This window comes from Equus caballus, chromosome 18 (assembly GCF_041296265.1).
Source record: "Equus caballus isolate H_3958 breed thoroughbred chromosome 18, TB-T2T, whole genome shotgun sequence".
Classification (NCBI taxonomy): Eukaryota; Metazoa; Chordata; class Mammalia; order Perissodactyla; family Equidae; genus Equus; species Equus caballus.
This window is the reverse complement of record NC_091701.1, coordinates 49,912,640-49,929,782: the sequence shown is the minus strand read 5'-3', so window position 1 is coordinate 49,929,782 and position 17,143 is coordinate 49,912,640. Positions and strand designations below refer to the sequence as shown.

At 34.8% G+C, this 17,143-nt stretch overlaps 1 protein-coding gene across 2 annotated transcripts in view; it reads right to left on the bottom strand.

Annotated features, from left to right (window-relative positions):
* Positions 1 to 914: 914 nt before the first annotated feature.
* PPIG (peptidylprolyl isomerase G) overlaps positions 915 to 17,143 on the bottom strand; it is a 40,129-nt gene continuing 23,900 nt past the window's right edge. For both annotated transcript variants that reach the window (XM_001916894.5, XM_005601571.4), the window contains exons 8-14: positions 16,879 to 16,908; positions 16,648 to 16,787; positions 9,319 to 9,526; positions 8,359 to 8,526; positions 6,607 to 6,694; positions 2,451 to 2,587; positions 915 to 2,252 (exon numbers count right to left, since the gene is read on the bottom strand). In XM_001916894.5, coding sequence (XP_001916929.2) covers positions 1,142 to 2,252; positions 2,451 to 2,587; positions 6,607 to 6,694; positions 8,359 to 8,526; positions 9,319 to 9,526; positions 16,648 to 16,787; positions 16,879 to 16,908 — 1,882 coding nt within the window. In that variant the 3' untranslated portion in view covers positions 915 to 1,141. The remainder of the gene's footprint in view (positions 2,253 to 2,450; positions 2,588 to 6,606; positions 6,695 to 8,358; positions 8,527 to 9,318; positions 9,527 to 16,647; positions 16,788 to 16,878; positions 16,909 to 17,143) is intronic.

The following is a 17,143-nucleotide window of genomic DNA, read 5'->3' as shown; positions in this document are numbered from 1 at the left end:
GAGTCATAAACATGCTATAGCTTATTGTGATACATATATAGAAAAGATGCATTTTTCTTGCCATTTGAAATTCACAGCTATGAGAGAGAAGTCAGTTTAAGTTAAAAAACAAAACAACTACTATGCTGAGTTAACACTCAACTCTATATAGGTCAGTGGCCAAAAAAGAGAAATTCTGGAAGCTAATGTGTCAATACTGACAATTTGTTTAGAATCTGTCTAACTTAAAGACCTGCACAAGTGGTATATTTTATTTCACTTTAGAGAAGGGTAATAATGATAATAATAAAAACAATGTTCCCAAAAAGCAAAAGTTTCATTTCTTCAGACCAAAAGTGATACAGAATTGAGAATTACAATCTGATCTTCCAAGGTATAGTTCTTGTCAGATGCTGTATAACAGCAAGTCAAGCTCAATCAGTACATCAACTGAAAAAAATACTCAACTATTTTTATAGAGTTAAGTAAAACAAAACCAGACAGGAAAAATATTAGTATGAAACAAGCTACAGTGGAACTATAAAGTATAACATATGAAGTGCAATATAAATAACTAAATACTGATCTATTTTAAAGCACAAATTACTATAAAATCAAAAGTGATGATTTAAGATCTCAAGTTATTAGGATCCTGCTTCTGTGTAATTAAAAGCTACTGCTGCCAGCCTCTATTATAAATGCAATCAGAAAATCTATACAAGATTTTTTCTATCTAGTGGCTTCTAAAGTTACTTTAATTATGAGAAACACAAGTTTTTTGTAACAATGTATTCCAACAATCAGTTATGCTTGTTTCTTACAGGCCAATCACACAAATTAGGGTGCAAAACAGCACATGTGCTATTGGCTGATTGTTGCAACACAAAAATTCATACATGAAATAGTTAAACACAGCACACAGTATTACACCAAAGTGTTTTTCTCATTTCAAGTTTATTAAAACTTTAGCAGTACAAATTATCCAGGTTGCAGATTATCAAAAGATCAACTCAATAAAGTTCACGTTAAAAAAAAAAAGGGACAAACATAAAACAACCCAAAAACAATGAAAAGAGGAAAACAACAAAAAGGAGATTCATGAGCAAGTCTCTAAAACTTAAAATTTGAGACAGAATGGAAATAAGAAGTTTACACAATTCACTCATCCACTTTTGTCTTCATCTGTTCCAGGGCTTGATTCATGATCAAATTTTTTATTTTTATCATGTACGTGGTCATTTTCTTGACCCTTTGATTTTTGGTTTTCTTTTTCCACTGAGGATCTGGTCTTCTCATCCTCCTTATTTTTCAATGTGGAGAACTTTAATTCATTGTCCTGACTACTTTGTTTTATTTTTGAGAATGGACTTTGATCTCTATCAGCCTTTTTTTCCCTGTTATTATTTGAGCTACTATGATCACGATTTTTGGAGTACATTCTCTTTTCACTCTCAGAATTTTCTTTTCTGTGTGAACTCTTACTTTCTTGGTTTCTATATTTTTCTTTGTTTCTGCTTTGACTTTCTTCTCTCTCTGAGCTCGGTGAATCTCTCCTCCTCCTCCTCCTATCTTTACTTCTGGATCTTCCTGGTGTTGCTCTTCTCTCTCGGCTTCGTGACCTTCCTCTTCTCCTGTACTCCTGTTCTCTGTACCTATGGTACTCCTTGCTCCTGCTGCGATCTCGGTCATGGCTTCTAGATCGCACTCTTCTGCTCCTGTCCCTACTTCTGCTCCGTTCCCTTGTTCTACTATTGTAACTGTGTTTGCCTTTAGTTATATCACGTTCTCTACTCCTAGACTGTGCGCGTCTATCCTTTTCCTTATTTTTATTATGATCGTGCTCATTACTTTTTGATTCTAACTGTTTAGACTTCTCTTTACTTCTACTCCTTTCCTGATCTTTTCCTTTAGAATCAGACTTTTCTTTTTCTTTAACATTCTCATGATCCCTTTCTTTACTCCTTGACCTCACCCTCTTTTCTTCATGTCTATTATGCTTTGTATCTCTTTCCTTACTCTTGGATTTCTCTTTGCTCTTACTCCTGCTTTTAGATTTGGCCCTTTTCTTCACCTTGTTTTTATTATATTTATCATCTTTTTCTGAATTTCTTCTGATGTCTCTCTCTTTGCTGTTAGATTTATGGTCTTTAACTTTCTTTTCCTTTTCACTGTTTCTGTTTGGACTCTCAGACACATGCCTGTAATCAGTTATTTTTTTCTCTTTTACTCTAACTGGGCTTCTTTGATTTTCTTTTATTTCATTTAACTCACTCCTAAAAAATAAGGAAAACAAAAAAGATTTTGGGAAATATTATTAGGAACAGGATGGTGTCCATTATTAACTAAAATGGTATTCTATTTTCCTTAAGATATTCAAAACACTTGAAATGGCTATAAATAAAATAACTTTATGTACAATAGTAAAACAAAATACTTATCACTACATTTGAAATAATATAGTTAAATCTTACTTATCCCCTTTGATCCATCTTTCACCACTTGATACTCTCATTCTTTGAGCTCTCTGCATCTCTTGCCTCCAATGTGGAGGAGTCTCACTACGTCTGAAACGATCCCTTGATCTGGATCTGGAAGGAGTCCGATAACGCTTAAGAAAATAAAAAGAGAAAAAAAATCAACATATAAAAATATTACAACAATGGCTAACGAATATATATTTCTAGGTTCAAATAAAATGTCTGACATTTCTATGCCCTCTAAAATAACTAAAATTTTCCAATTTTCAGGTAAGAAATCAATGAGGAAGAAGAAATACTTTAAACAGTTATACTTTAAGTGCCAAATAAGAAACATTAACTACAGGGGCCGGCCACGTGGCCAAGTGGTTAAGTTCATGCGCTCTGCTGCGGTGGCCGAGGGTTTCACCCGTTCGGATCCTGGGCGCAGACATGGCACCGCTCATCAGGCCACGCTGAGGTAGCGTCTCACGTGCCACAACTAGGAGGACCCACAACTAAAAATATATAGCTATGTACTGAGGGAATTCGGGGAGAAAAAGCAGGGGGGGGAAAAAAAGATTGGCAACAGTTGTTAGCTCAGGTGCCAATCTTTAATGAAAACAAGAAAAAAAGAAACATTAACTACAGAAACTCTAGCCTACCCATGTCTTCTTCATGGAAGTGTTCTATTTAAGTGATGCTAGAGCAAACAGGTACAGGAACCCTTTCAAGTTGCCAAGTTCCAATTTGGAAGTATGTATTCTTGATGTTTCAAAGCAAACATTTCCCATATTATAAGACAAACTGAGTAAATGTATTGATGTTTATTTATTCAACCAATATTTACTCAGCTTAGGATGTCCAACCACTCTACCACAAACTGAGGAAACATTTAGAGAGCCAAGACGTATCTGATTTTGCTTTCTTGGAACTTATATTCTACAGGGCTAGGAGAACATATCGACAGACGTGTAATCACAGATATTAAGCATATATGCAGCTATCATTAGAATGAATGCAAAAGGAGAAGTAAAAGGTGCTCAGAGAATATAAAGAGGTCTGACCTAGTATGTGGAAAGGGGTAAAACAGTTAAACGACAATTAAAAGCTAAGAACTAAAGAATATGTATTAAGAGTTACCTAGGCAAGCATGAGAAAAAGGAGGTAAAAGGGGGGTAAGGAAGAACATGTGAGGCATAAAAAACCACCATGTTTGGGGCTGGCCCCGTGGCCGAGTGGTTAAGTTCGCGCGCTCCGCTGCAGGCGGCCCAGTGTTTCGTTAGTTCGAATCCTGGGCGCGGACATGGCACTGCTCATCAGACCACGCTGAGGCAGCGTCCCACATGCCACAACTAGAAGAACCCACAACGAAGAATACACAACTATGTACCAGGGGTCTTTGGGGAGAAAAAGGAAAAAATAAAATCTAAAAAAAAAAAAAAAAAACAACCCACCATGTTTGAAAGCCCCGAAACAGAAAGAAACAGCATGTTTTAGAAATGATCAGAAGACAGATCAGTATGACTAAAGATAAAAAGTGCAAGAAGGGCCAGCCCCAGTGGCATAGTGGTTAAGTTAGGCAGGCTTTGGTGGCCTGGGTTCAGTTCCTGGGTACAGACCTACACCACTTGTCTGTCAGTGGTCATGCTGTGGTGGCAGCTCACATACAAAGAAACAGGAAGACTGGCAGCGAATGTTAGCTCAGGGTGAATCTTCCTCAGCCAAAAAAACCCCCCAAAAAACAAACTGCAAGAGAAAGTAGTACTAGATAATACTGATGAGGTAAGCAGGAACTAGATTTTGTGAGGTCTTGTAGGCCATGGTAATAATTTTGGATTTATCCTAAGATCAATGGCAAAAGAGTGACATAATCAGATTTTCATTTTTAAATGACCATTCTGGAGACTGTTTAGAGAAAGAATTAGATCAGAGACTCTCAAAGTGTAGTCTAGGGATCCCAAGACTCAGGGGATCTGTGAGGTCAAAACTATTTTCATAATATCACATTATTTGCCTTTTTCACTTTCATTCTTTCATTAGTGTACAGTGGAATTTTTCAGAGACTACATGATATGTTTTAATGTCTTTGCTTTCACAGCTAATGGAATGTGTGCTTATATATTCTTGTGTTTTAAATATTTTTCAGTTTTAAAATCTAAAATATTAAGTACATATTAATAGCTATAACTCACAAACCACACAAACAAAAGCTCTTTTGGGTTCTCAATTTTTAAGAGTATAAAGAGATCCTAAGACAAAAAAGTTTGAAAACAGCCATGAGAACAGTTAAGAAGCCATTTATACTTCAGAGAATATACAATGGTAAACTGCAGTAAGATGGTGGGAATGGGGCTTGAAAGAACAGAAGTTCAACATCACTAATCATCAGGGAAACGCAAATCAAAACTACAACGAGATATCACCTTATACCTGTTAGAATGGCTGTAATTACCAAGACAAAAAATAACAAATGTTGGAGAGGATGTGGAGAAAAGGGAACCTTCATACATTGCTGGTGGGAATGCAAACTGGTGCAGCCACTATGGAAAACAGTATGGAGATTTCTCAAAAAATTAAAAATCGAAATACTATATGACCCAGCTATTCCACTATGGGCTATTTATCCAAAGAGCTTGAAATCAACAATTCAAAGAGACTTATGCACCCCTATACTCACTGCAGCATTATTCACAACAGCCAAGACGTGGAAGCAACCCAAGTGCCCATCGACTGATGAATGGATAAGGAAGATGTATATATACACAATGGAATACTACTCAGCCACAAAAAAGGACAAAACAGTCCCATTTGCAATAACATGGATGGAATTTGAGGGTATTATGTTAAGCAAAGGGGAAAACTTACAAAAATCCATTGCATTTCTATACTCTAATAACAAACTAACAAAAAGAGAACTCAAGAATACAATTCCATTTACAACCACAAGAAGAATAAAATATCTAGGAACAAATTTAACCAAGGAGGTGAAAGACCTATACAATGAAAATTATAAGACATTATTGAAAGAAACTGATGATGAGATAAAGAAATGGAAAGATATTCCATGCACATGGATTGGAAGAAGAACCATAGTTAAAAACCAGACAGCCACATGCAAAAGAATGAAAATAGACCATTATCTTTCATCATCCACAAAAATTAACTCAAAATGGATTAAAGACTTGAATACAAGACATGAAACCATAATACTCCTAGAAAAAATTATAGGCAGTACACTCTTTGACATCAGTCTTAGAAGGATCTTTTTGAACACCGCGAGCTACTCTACTATGTCTACTTGGGCAAGCGAGATAAGACAGAGAAAGACAAACACTGTATGATTTCACTCATGCGGAAGATAAACAAACACACAAAGAGATCAGACTAGTGGTTACCAGAGGGGAAGGAGGTTGGGAGGTGGGCATAAGGGGTAAAAAGGGGCATATAAATATGGTGACGGACAAATAATAATGTACAACTGAAATTTCACAAGGTTATAAACTATTATGACTTCAATTAAAAAAAAAGGTCACCCAGAAGAATGAATTGTCATTGGAAATTCACGAGAGACAAGCCAGACAGATAGGAAGAAAATATGATGGAAGCAAAGGGGAAGGAGTACTAAAGGAAGGGGATTAAGTGAGACAAGGATCGAAAGGATCCTCTGGATTTTGCGACATGGAGTTGACCATGTGGCAAGTGCTGTTTTCAGCAGAATGGTAGAAGACAAACTGAAATCATTGAGGAATGAACAGGAAGTGAAGAAATAATAAACTTAAGCATAGCCAAGTTTCTAAGAAGTTTTGAAAACACAAGAAGATATTTAAATTCTGTCGGGGAGAATCCAATAAAGAGAATGAAAGATAAGAATAGGGTTAATTTTTATTTATTAATTTTTAACAAGAGTAGAGATATAGTGGTCAGGAAGTAACAAGGGAACACAAGAAAGACCTTGACCTCATTTTATACCACGTACATATAAAATCCACTAACAGTCATGGATTTTCAGTTTGAAGTACCAATACAAAAAAGTTACTATAAAAAGAGAACTTATAATTCAACATCCATATCTACTCTAAATTTTAGTTACTTATATGTAAAAGAATATTTAAGAAACACTGAGATCAATGTAATACCATTAAGATTTCTGGAAAAAAGAATCACCTACCCTTGGTCCTCTTCCTTTAATTTTCCTGCCAGACCGAGTAACTAAAAGTCGCCTCTGGTATGAAGCAGGCTGGGAATTAGGTGGATTACTAGAAGGAATTAAAGGGAAAATTAAAACATGTTATTTTTCAAAAATTAATGTGGAGAATATAGCTTTGCTGGTAAATTTAAAATCTTACATATCAGTGGTTCTCAAGCAGGAATGTCATCAAATCACAGTAGGTATCTGGAAAAATATGGGAGCATTTTTTTCAACTATCAATGACTAGAGGGTGCTAGTGGTGCTTAGTGCCCACAAGTCAGGAATGTGAAAATTTTGTAATGCGTGAGGATGAAGGACAATTCTTCCCCAAAATACCAATTGTGTCCTGCTGAGAAATAATGTTATATAATCATTACAACAACAAAGTTAACTTGATAGTGCTAAGGAAAATCAACACCGAAGAGCTCAGAGTAGGCTATATGCTGTTGAGAGAACAATTTTAAAACTATCTTATTCCAAAGTACCTTATTATCCTAAAAGCAGCTTTCATTGGTAATAAAACTACAGAGAAATGTAATTAATGTGAATTAAAGCAGAGATAAGCTGGTCTGAATTAGGAATACATTTACATCCTGGTTTATACCAAAAAGGGAAACTATTTGTTTTCAAAAAATATGAGGGTGGCCCCATGGCTGAGGGGTTAAAGTTCTGTGTGCCCCGCTTTGGCTGCCTGGGTTGATGGGTTCGGATCCCAGGCGTGGACCTACTCCACTCATCAGCCATGCTGTGGAGGTGTCCCAAATACAAAACATAGAGGAAGACTGGCATGGATGTTAACTCAGGGCTAATCTTCCTCAAGCTAAGAAAAAAAAAAAAAAAAAAGGAAGCCTGGCAACAGATGTTTGCTCAGGGTGACTCTTCCCCACCAAAAAAACCGCACCAATAATAATAATATGAGTTAATCTTTAATTAGCACCAACAATATCCATGTAAAGGGTATTTGAAAAGTAGTTCAAACATTTTGTCTTTAATATTTATTTCCTTAGAAACATCCTTTCCTAATATTTATGGAAAAATAAACTCAATCCAATCCATCAAAATTACCCCCAAGTTTCAAATAATTAAGACTTATTTTTATATTTTTACTGTATTGTGAAAGTACTGGGGGACTGCTCACAATTTTATTAGTTTTATGTTATAACAACATATTTCTGATCATAAGAGAAAGACTTCAATCTTTTCTCTATTTTTGGACATAATTATTAATGATTCATTAAGAACTAACAGAACTAATACTAATAATGTGTATTTATGTAGAAAAATTTCCAAAGTACTTGAACATGGTATCAATTTTCATTACCACAATATTATAAGTCAGGCAAGGAAAACAGTATTTTTTTTTCCTATTGGACAAGTTGAAAAACCAAGGTTCTCACTTAAAAGTTTAATGTATACAAATAACATAGTAAAACACTGATCTCATTTTGAACGGAATTGGTTTGGAATGTTACTTAACATATCTTTTTAGCAGTGCTTATTTTCTTAAAATAATTTTTATTCAAAATCTGTTTGAATTCAGTCAACTTATCTTTTTAGCTATGTGGGTAACAAAAAGGAGCTTTGCTAACATTATCCTATAAAGAAGATTTCAATCTTGGGACAAAGTCACCAATTAAATCTTGCTTAAAATAAGTAAAAACTTTTTTAAAAAGAGAAAAGTTCTATGGTGAGGAGTGTAGGACACTCTACGAGACAGACACATTCACATACCACTCTCTCTCTCTCTCCCTCTCTCTGGTTTTCCTTTCCTTTTCATCAGCTTTAGGAGGACTTTTCCTCATTAGGAATCGATTTTCAGGGATAGGAGGGATCTCTTCTGGACGGACAGTAGACTGCGGTTGGGCATCAAGATTTTCAGCCTCACTTTCACTAGATGCGCTTAAGAGAAACACACAAAACAAGTTCCATTTGGTTATTATGTACCTACTTCAAATTTCCAAATGTTCTATTTCTTTCCTTTGTAAGATGTCACAATATATATACACCATCCCGTCCCTCCCAAAAGATGTGATTACATGGAGAAAATCTTTCTTCATTCTTCTGACAAACCAGCTAACCACCCAAAACCCAAAACCAAATACTTCCATTATCACATTCTCAAAAAATATTTTCCAAAAAAATGGATCTAAAACATGAAACTCCGTGGGCAATGTACTCTGATAAATTTAAAATACTGGTTTAAAAAAAAATGTAGGTAAAAAATTAGTTGCTTTAGAGGCAACAGATATATTAAGACAAGTTTTAGTACAAACAAATTATTTCAGACAAAACCTAAGAGAAAGTACTGTTTTCTACGTTTATGCTATCATACGAGCAAAGGAAATAAAGGACAATAAAGCAAGAGACTGCTACAGAAAATAAGGGAAACAACTGTTTCCTATAATTCTCATTAATCCTATACTCCTCCTATAAAATACAAACCCATAAAACCAAAAGCATCATTTCACTGAATTCAAACAAAATGAACTGAATGGTTTTGTTGAAAAATGGAGATGAATGTACCTAAATTTAATCCATTGACTATAGAATATCAAAAGTCTAACACTTCATGCTATGAAATGTTTCTATTTTAATGTTACCACATAATTGATCCAAAATCCCAATAGATTTATTTATAAACAGAAGGAAAATAGAATATAAAGCTAGTATTAATAAAAGTAAAATTAAGACCTTTTCTTGCTTTTCTTTCGCTTCTTCTTTTCTTTCTTGTGTTTTCGGGAATTTTTCCTATGTTTCTTTTTTCTTTTTTTTGATTTCTCTTCAGAAGCACTTTCAGAATCAGAAGAATCGGAAGAGGACTGAGAGTCACTTGAGCTATCTGAATCACTGGATGATGATGAGGATGATGATTTATGCCTTTTCTTTTCTTCTTTCTTAGCTTTAATAAAAAACAAAAAGGTTTTGGTCAACACTTTTTAGACGAACTTTCTAAGTGGAAATTTAGACTTTCTGCAGATTCTAAGTCCAGTATGCAACACTTAGCGCATCCAGTTATCTGAACTGAGGGATACAGGAAAGGAGTCAAGAGGCAGGATTAGGATCCAAATCTCCAGATTCATGGGTCAGAGTTGAATCTATTAAGCAAAAGAATCCAGAAAATAGGTAAGTCTAAAACATTAAATTAAGTGAATTTTAGGAAACATTTCAATTACATAGTTTTCAAAAAGCAGAGAAGTAACATTTAAGAGTCCAGATTCTATTCTTCTCGTAGTTTTTGACTTGTTCTCTTATCATCAAGATTGGAGGTAAAAATAGAGGAGAAAAATAACAGAATAAATACTTTGCATGAATGTGAAAAGAAACATGATTCCATTGGCATAGGCTTATGTTTCAATGCCTGAGCATTCCTCTAATGACTAAGAAACTTAGCTTTAGTTAAAGAGCAGACTTACAAAAGAGGGTAGTCATTTGCCAATGATTAATAATTATGTTTTGGGGTCTATACAAAAAGTAATTTCAAATTGAAATTTTATTTTGGGTTAAGGAAGTAACTTTAAAAGAGGTTCAAAAACTTAAATGGTTTAAGGACTAGGCAACTAACATAAATAAGTGAAGTTAATCAGATGTAATACAACAGGAATTGGGGGAAGATATGACAAACCAGATAGAACTTGGCTCATCTACAGGTGATTCTAACTCAAACCATGGTGGAATTGCAGAAGCAAATTCAGGCCAAAGATGTTGTGGATAAGAGTGATATACAAAAAACTATCAATAAACTGAAACACATCAAATATATTAGAATTTATCAGGTTCATAATGATATTGGTAAATAAGATAGAAAGTATCTATCCTGCTTTTCCTATATGAACTGTACCACTGCCTAACCAAATAGTAAATGAAGGGAGGGTGCTTTTTATCAAAAGTATTCCAGGAATAAATGAAGAAAGAATTAGAGTTAGAATATCATCATTTTGCAAACTTCTAATGAGGCACTGGCCACCATGGCGATTGCAGAGCACAAAGACTATGTGACTTGTGCTCCCATCAAAAGAAATTAAGGGGCTGGCCCGGTGGTGCAGCAGGTAAGTTCGCATGTTCCGCTTCTCGGCAGCCTGGGATTTGCTGGTTCGGATCCCAGGTAGGACATGGTACCACTTGGCAAGAGCCATGCTGTGGTAGCCATCCCATGTATAAAGCAGAGGAGGACGGGCATGCATGTTAGCTCAGGGCCAGTCTTCCTCAGCAAAAAGAGGAGGGTTGGCAGTAGGTAGCTCAGGGCTAATCCTCCTCAAAAAAGAAAAGAGAAATTAAAAAAAAAAATCAAAACAGCATCTGAACAATTTTCTAGACCTAACTACAAAGTTATATAAAATAGAAGCTCAGAACAAACACATTACATAATACAAGGACACAATCAGTAAAATCCAGTGTATGCAATAATAAATATGACAAATGACCTAGGCTGTTCAACAAATAAATCTCAAGGAAACATAAAAGGAGATGGTGGGGGAATCCATTAAAAACAAACACAAAAACAACTTACAAAGACCAACCCCAACGTTTGAACCTCATTTGGATTCACATTCAAATATCAAAAAATTAACATTAATCAAACAATTAGAAATCTGAACATTGTCAGGATTTCTGCTATTTAGGAATATATATGTATGTGTGTCTATATGTGCGCATATGATTATGGTATTGGTTATTTTTTTAAAGAGTCATCTTTTAGCAATAAATAATGAAATATTTACCAATAAAATGTTATGCCTAGAATTTGCTTCAAAAAAACAGGAAATGGAGAACTGGCCATGGATAGGTAAAATGAGATTGGCCATGTATTAATTGTTGAAGCTGGATAATGAACATGGGTGTTCTGTTACGCAATTTCAATCATTTTTGTGCGTGTTAATATTTTCCATAATAAGAAAAATCAAGAGGACAAAGACAATATATCTTTGGACTGAAGGTTGGCTATATACTGACCTTAACTGAAAAGGTTAACAGCTGGTCTGTACCGTTTCCTTTAGCCTCACGAACACCTGAAGATTTGGCACTTGGCCAAATCATTCCTGAAACTCCTAACTCAGAATTTATAGGAGTGTATTACATCTAAGATAAATGAGAATCTGGCTGAAGTCACTATGTACTTGACCAAAGACTTGCAGTTCACTGTCAAGATTACTTTTCCAGTATGAATGAGATGCTGCTGCGCTGGAGAATGGGAACAACGTATAAAAACTGAAGGGATCCCAGAGGTAATGGCTTCATTGAACTAAGGTAGTCCTTCCTCACCTGGTCATGCTCCTCAGGACCATGAACATCTAAGTGTGCGATGTCTGGGACGTATGCAAGCTCTGCCTGGAAATCATGAGATCTCTACTATGCTGTTGCTGTCCAAGTTGTGCTGTACAGTATTGTCCCATCCTGTATCCTTTCTTAAAGGTAAATAAACAGTGCCAAGTGAAGCCTATCTTGTCTCACGAGTCCAGTTGTTAACCTGAACCCAAGACCACGGTTGTGGTGAGGCAGAGTGGGTATGCAAACACATACAAACTGAAAAATCTACATATATGCAGTAAAAACCTGAGGGATATGTGGGCAGGAGGGAGCCGGGGGAGGATCAAACTTAAAGAAACATAAGGAAGAAAATAAACTCATATGAGTAACTCCAAATAAAAATATCTGAGACCACATAATATGCAAGTAAAAAGTATTCCACATAAGCACAAAATATTGCTGTTTATTTTGCACTGGGATTCTTTCCTATGAGAAATATACTGCAGCTGGTTTCTTTAAAAAGCAAGCCCACTTTCCTCATCGAATGTATTAAATATATTTCAAATGACCATTAGTTAGTTTACGCATCACTTTCAAGAAAACATTTGAATGAAGCAAGGTATCACAACAATATGGAAGGCCAGAAAGAGATTTATAACTATTTTTTATAGTAATATAATCTGCCTGAGTATCAGATAACATCAACTCTAAAAGGAAAATAAGCTGTTTTAGGAAAGATGCCTTGGAAGAGAGCTTTCTAAGCTGTAAGTTTGAAAAGGTTCCCTCTTTTGATATTTGTTAATATAATTTTATGAGTGAAATTTAATCTGTGTGCCTGTTTCCTATGAATCTGCTCAGGAAAACAAGAGAAAATAATTGAGAAAAGGCAGTTAAAGAGTAAAAAGGCAAAAAATAGAGACACGACAATATCAAAATTAGTTCTAGCAGGATGTAGCTTGAGTTTAAAATCTGCGTTAACCTAAATTTAAAAATATGATTTAGGCACACTGTGAATCTGACTGAAGTTTTATTCTTCTCAGTCAACAAGTATATATACGAACAGTATGTAAATATATACTCTACATGATGCCAGACATGGAGAGAAAAGAACTGTAGAGTAATAGGGAAGTTCCATAGGAAACCTCATAAGACGTGCACCCTTCCCTCAGAGTTTTACTCCATCTTCCAAAAAACTGTACTTCCTGCTTAACCACTTATACAAAATCTATTTCAAAGTATCTTTTGCAAGCATGTATCCTTAAGATAAATAAAACAGTACTAAAAGCGAAACCACAATAAATTAAGAATCATAATGGACGAAAAGGAATTACAAAGAGGAACACTGTCAACTCTTGGGCCATTTCTGGTTAGTTTATTTTAGATTATGCAGTTTGCTTATCACAATGTAAAAGAAGTTCCCAACCAGTTCACTGACCTGTTCTGGGGAGTGGGTAGGGTCTGGTGTAATCCTACTAATTAGGTATTGACTTTACTAGTATCACATTAAGGTTAAACAACAAACTCCAGAACATTTTACTTGTAAAAATTTAAGGTAAAAAAATGCTGCCTTAATAGCTTTTTGAGATATACATACTTTAGACCAATGAATTTCACATGAACCCTTTATATTGAAGGAAACTTCTGGGTCATCACCAAAATAATATTTTTCTGAAATAAAGAATAGAACTATTCCTAAAATAAGTCTCCTTTAGATATTTTCATCTCATATTATTGGTCTCTTCTAAACAGTTTCTAAGTTGAGTAGCCCATTATTTTCCAGTAAAAGTGTCAACACAATTCTTAATTCTAGAATAAGGACACTGAAATGGGACACTGTCACCACAGAAATGAGCCTCTGGTGTTCTTCTCCACTGTCTCCTGAATATAAGATTCACGAGCTACTTTCCTCTACTGTGCTCCTCTTTCTGTATGGCCAGGCAATCTGTTTCCTCCCACATATATGCAAAATTTCTGCCCATATAACTCTTTACTTATTGCCATATTGCCACAAGTCAGCACTTGTGTTTCTGTATACTCTGTAATATAGCAATGGCCCTATCTCTTGTTGCATGGGCAAGGTGGACAGACCTCTGACAAATGCAGTGAACTCTGAAGAGATCAGCATAACCTGAGGTCATGACAACTCTTGAAAAACCAAGAAGTACCTTAATTAAGGTAGTGGTTTCACTCTGGTGGTCTGTGTTCTATCCTCCACTCTGCCCCTTCACAGCCACTAAGGAACGCAGTTTTTATTAGCCTCCACTGTTTCATGTCTGCATCTGTTGGAAGGTTCTTTTCTCTGACTCTGAACCTCCTCAGGTACATTCAAATAGCCACAAAAAGCAGAATTTCCAATCTCACAACAGCAAATGGAGAGAGGCCCAAGAAGATTGCCCAGACTCACCAAGACCATATACAGGTGGGCCCAGACAGTCAGATTTCTTCAGAAGTCTTTTTGTTTTCTTTCAGGAAGTTAGAAAAAGAAAAAAAAGATTCTGTATTTATTTCTTTTTAAACTGAGGTGTAAATCTCTCAAACAAAATTTTAAATATGATGATGATGAACACCACAGTGTTGCACAAAGCTTTTTGACTGTTTCCAATTTAAAACTGTAAGGAGGCCATGAAACTTATAAATTGGATTGGATCTAAGACACACCTTTGCCTAAAAAGTGGTTATATAAATGCATGACAAAATTCTGATCAATGTTCTGAATGGTAACTGAAGGACTGCAGGGTAACAGGTGCTGAACTGTGTGATCTCAAACATAAAGATCTTTTCTTCTTCCACCATGTGATGCAGAACAGAGTAGGCATAGGAAGTATGGCTAGAAACAAATCTGACCTTCTCAGGAACTCCTGGACAGGTACTAATAAAGAGCCAAATCTTCCCCAACTGGTGAAACTGATGAGGGCAAGGTATGCTTCCTTAGCATGACTTTGAGGAATACACACTAGGACGCTATATCAACTTTCAGCAGAACTTCCTAGCTACAATGGCCTGGGCAAAATCACCATTTATCTCTTCAGGTGAAATACATTATAAAGACATAAATAATAATGCATAAAGAGTAACATTCATTCACTTTCTCATCCTTAAAGCAATTATTCCAACACTGACCTTTTAGTACCAAAAGAATCTTTACATCAAATTATCAGAGTCTATGATAACCATTTATGGTTTAAAATGTAAGCTTTTTTATTACTTTGATCTCTTTCTAAATATATCAATCACAGAGTATCCTTAAGTCCTACAAGCAGAGAATAGATTCTAACACAAGAGACCTTAAAAACCACAAAATATAAGAAAAACAACCCAAAAAACCTAATTGTTAATTAGAGAATAAAAGATGAAGACCTTCTAGATGATGTGGGAAGAAATAATGCTTTAAACCAAAATATTCCAATTGTACCAACAACACTCTGAAGAATTAAATAGTGGGTTCAGGGTCTAAAATTTGCAAACATTAATATACAGATCGCCTTTTAGTTTTTATTTAAAATAAAAAGTGAGATACTCAACAATACCTCATTCTTTACTGAATCTTCATTAACACAAGGCATACATTATATCTCGTCTGTAAATAAGAATGGATAGCCAGATTCACGAACACTAAGAAGTTATATAAACAGTCCCATTATGAGCTGTAGCATATTCCTGCAATAGTTTACAAGGTATATATTTGATATGACACAGAAGAAAATAAAATCATCAGAATCAAAGTGGAATGCAGAGAAAGAAAATTAAAAATAAGCCTTCTCTATAACATCTTGGGTGTTTCTAAATTAAAACAAAACAAAATGTGCATATTTCTAAATGTTACAGATTTGTACACAAATCAGCATGCCTAAAACTTGAGAACAGAATATTCTACATAGGGCAATTCTAAAAAGAACGTTAAAGACTTTAATGAGTTAGCAACATATAATGGAAAAATCTCTAGATCTGAAGCCACCAAACTTGAGTTTGAGGCGTAGTTGTCTGATGTGATGAATAACAATCTCCTAGACTACCTACATTTGTAAAATGGAGGAAATAATATTGTAGGGTTATTGTGAGGATCAGAAAAGATTACAGATGATTCTCACATTTGTTAACCATCAAAAACTAAGTACTGCTAGTGTTATTCCCTACACTAGTAAGAATAAAGTCAGTTTAATATTTTATCGCCTTCTATACATGTTTGAAGGTAATTGCCCCCATTACATTTAGAGTGTCAGACCAAATATCCATAATAAATGGTGGTAGTTAAAACTGCATATATAAGGACTTAAAATATTTACTTAAAGTTCTCACCCATTTCAGATATCATATCAAACTATTAGTCATGTTAACGTTAAATGTTCTGATCTAAGTAAAAGAACTTTCTCAAACATGCCAATACTTCTGCATCTAAGCAGCTCATGAAAGAGAAATAATTTATTCCCCTAAAGTTTCTTAGTCTATATTATTCTCTTCAATTGTCATCTTCCTCCCACTGTCTCTTTTCCTACTAGAAAAGTGATCATTTACCATTCTATTTAGACAATTACAATTAAAAAAAAAATAAAACAAAAAAGTGGAAGCTGAAGGGCAAATTACCACAAATTAATAACAAGGAAAAGATAAGCAATTCCATGGTAAATGCACAAAGTATGAAGTACGATAAAACACATTTTAAAAACACGAGAATTTCATATCTATATTTACTTTAGTGTGAATTTCATGTCAACTATTTAGAGTGTCTCCACTTGTTTTGTACACCTAAGAATTACAGAAATATGTACTTGTTCTTACCTTTAGATTTGGGAATTAGCTCTCCACAACTGAGTATCCGCACCTCAGCAAATGGTTTGCTAGCTGCATCTGTTTTCTGGTTTTCTATCTCTCTCACAACTTCTTGACCAGAAATCACTTGCCCAAAAACAACATGATGGCTAAAGAGTCAAGTAAAGATGATTAAATAAAAGCTTCTTATTTTAATACTAATTTAAAGTAGGTCATAAAATAAATTAAAATAATCTTTACCCATCTAAATGAGGAGTTGGTTTCGTTGTTCTTTTGGAAGTCATCAGATAGAAGAATAAAAACAAAGTCAGAGAAAAACAAAGTTAGCATCTCTAAAAAGGAAAAGAAAATAACTGCATTGGAAACAAAGTTGCAAAGAAATCATATGCTATCTTAACATAACAGAAATCTTATTACATTAACTTTAAGTAGAACAGAATGCAAGATGTTTTCCACACAATGTATTTTCAAAAAATTGTTCTTATTATAATAAAAGTAATACCTA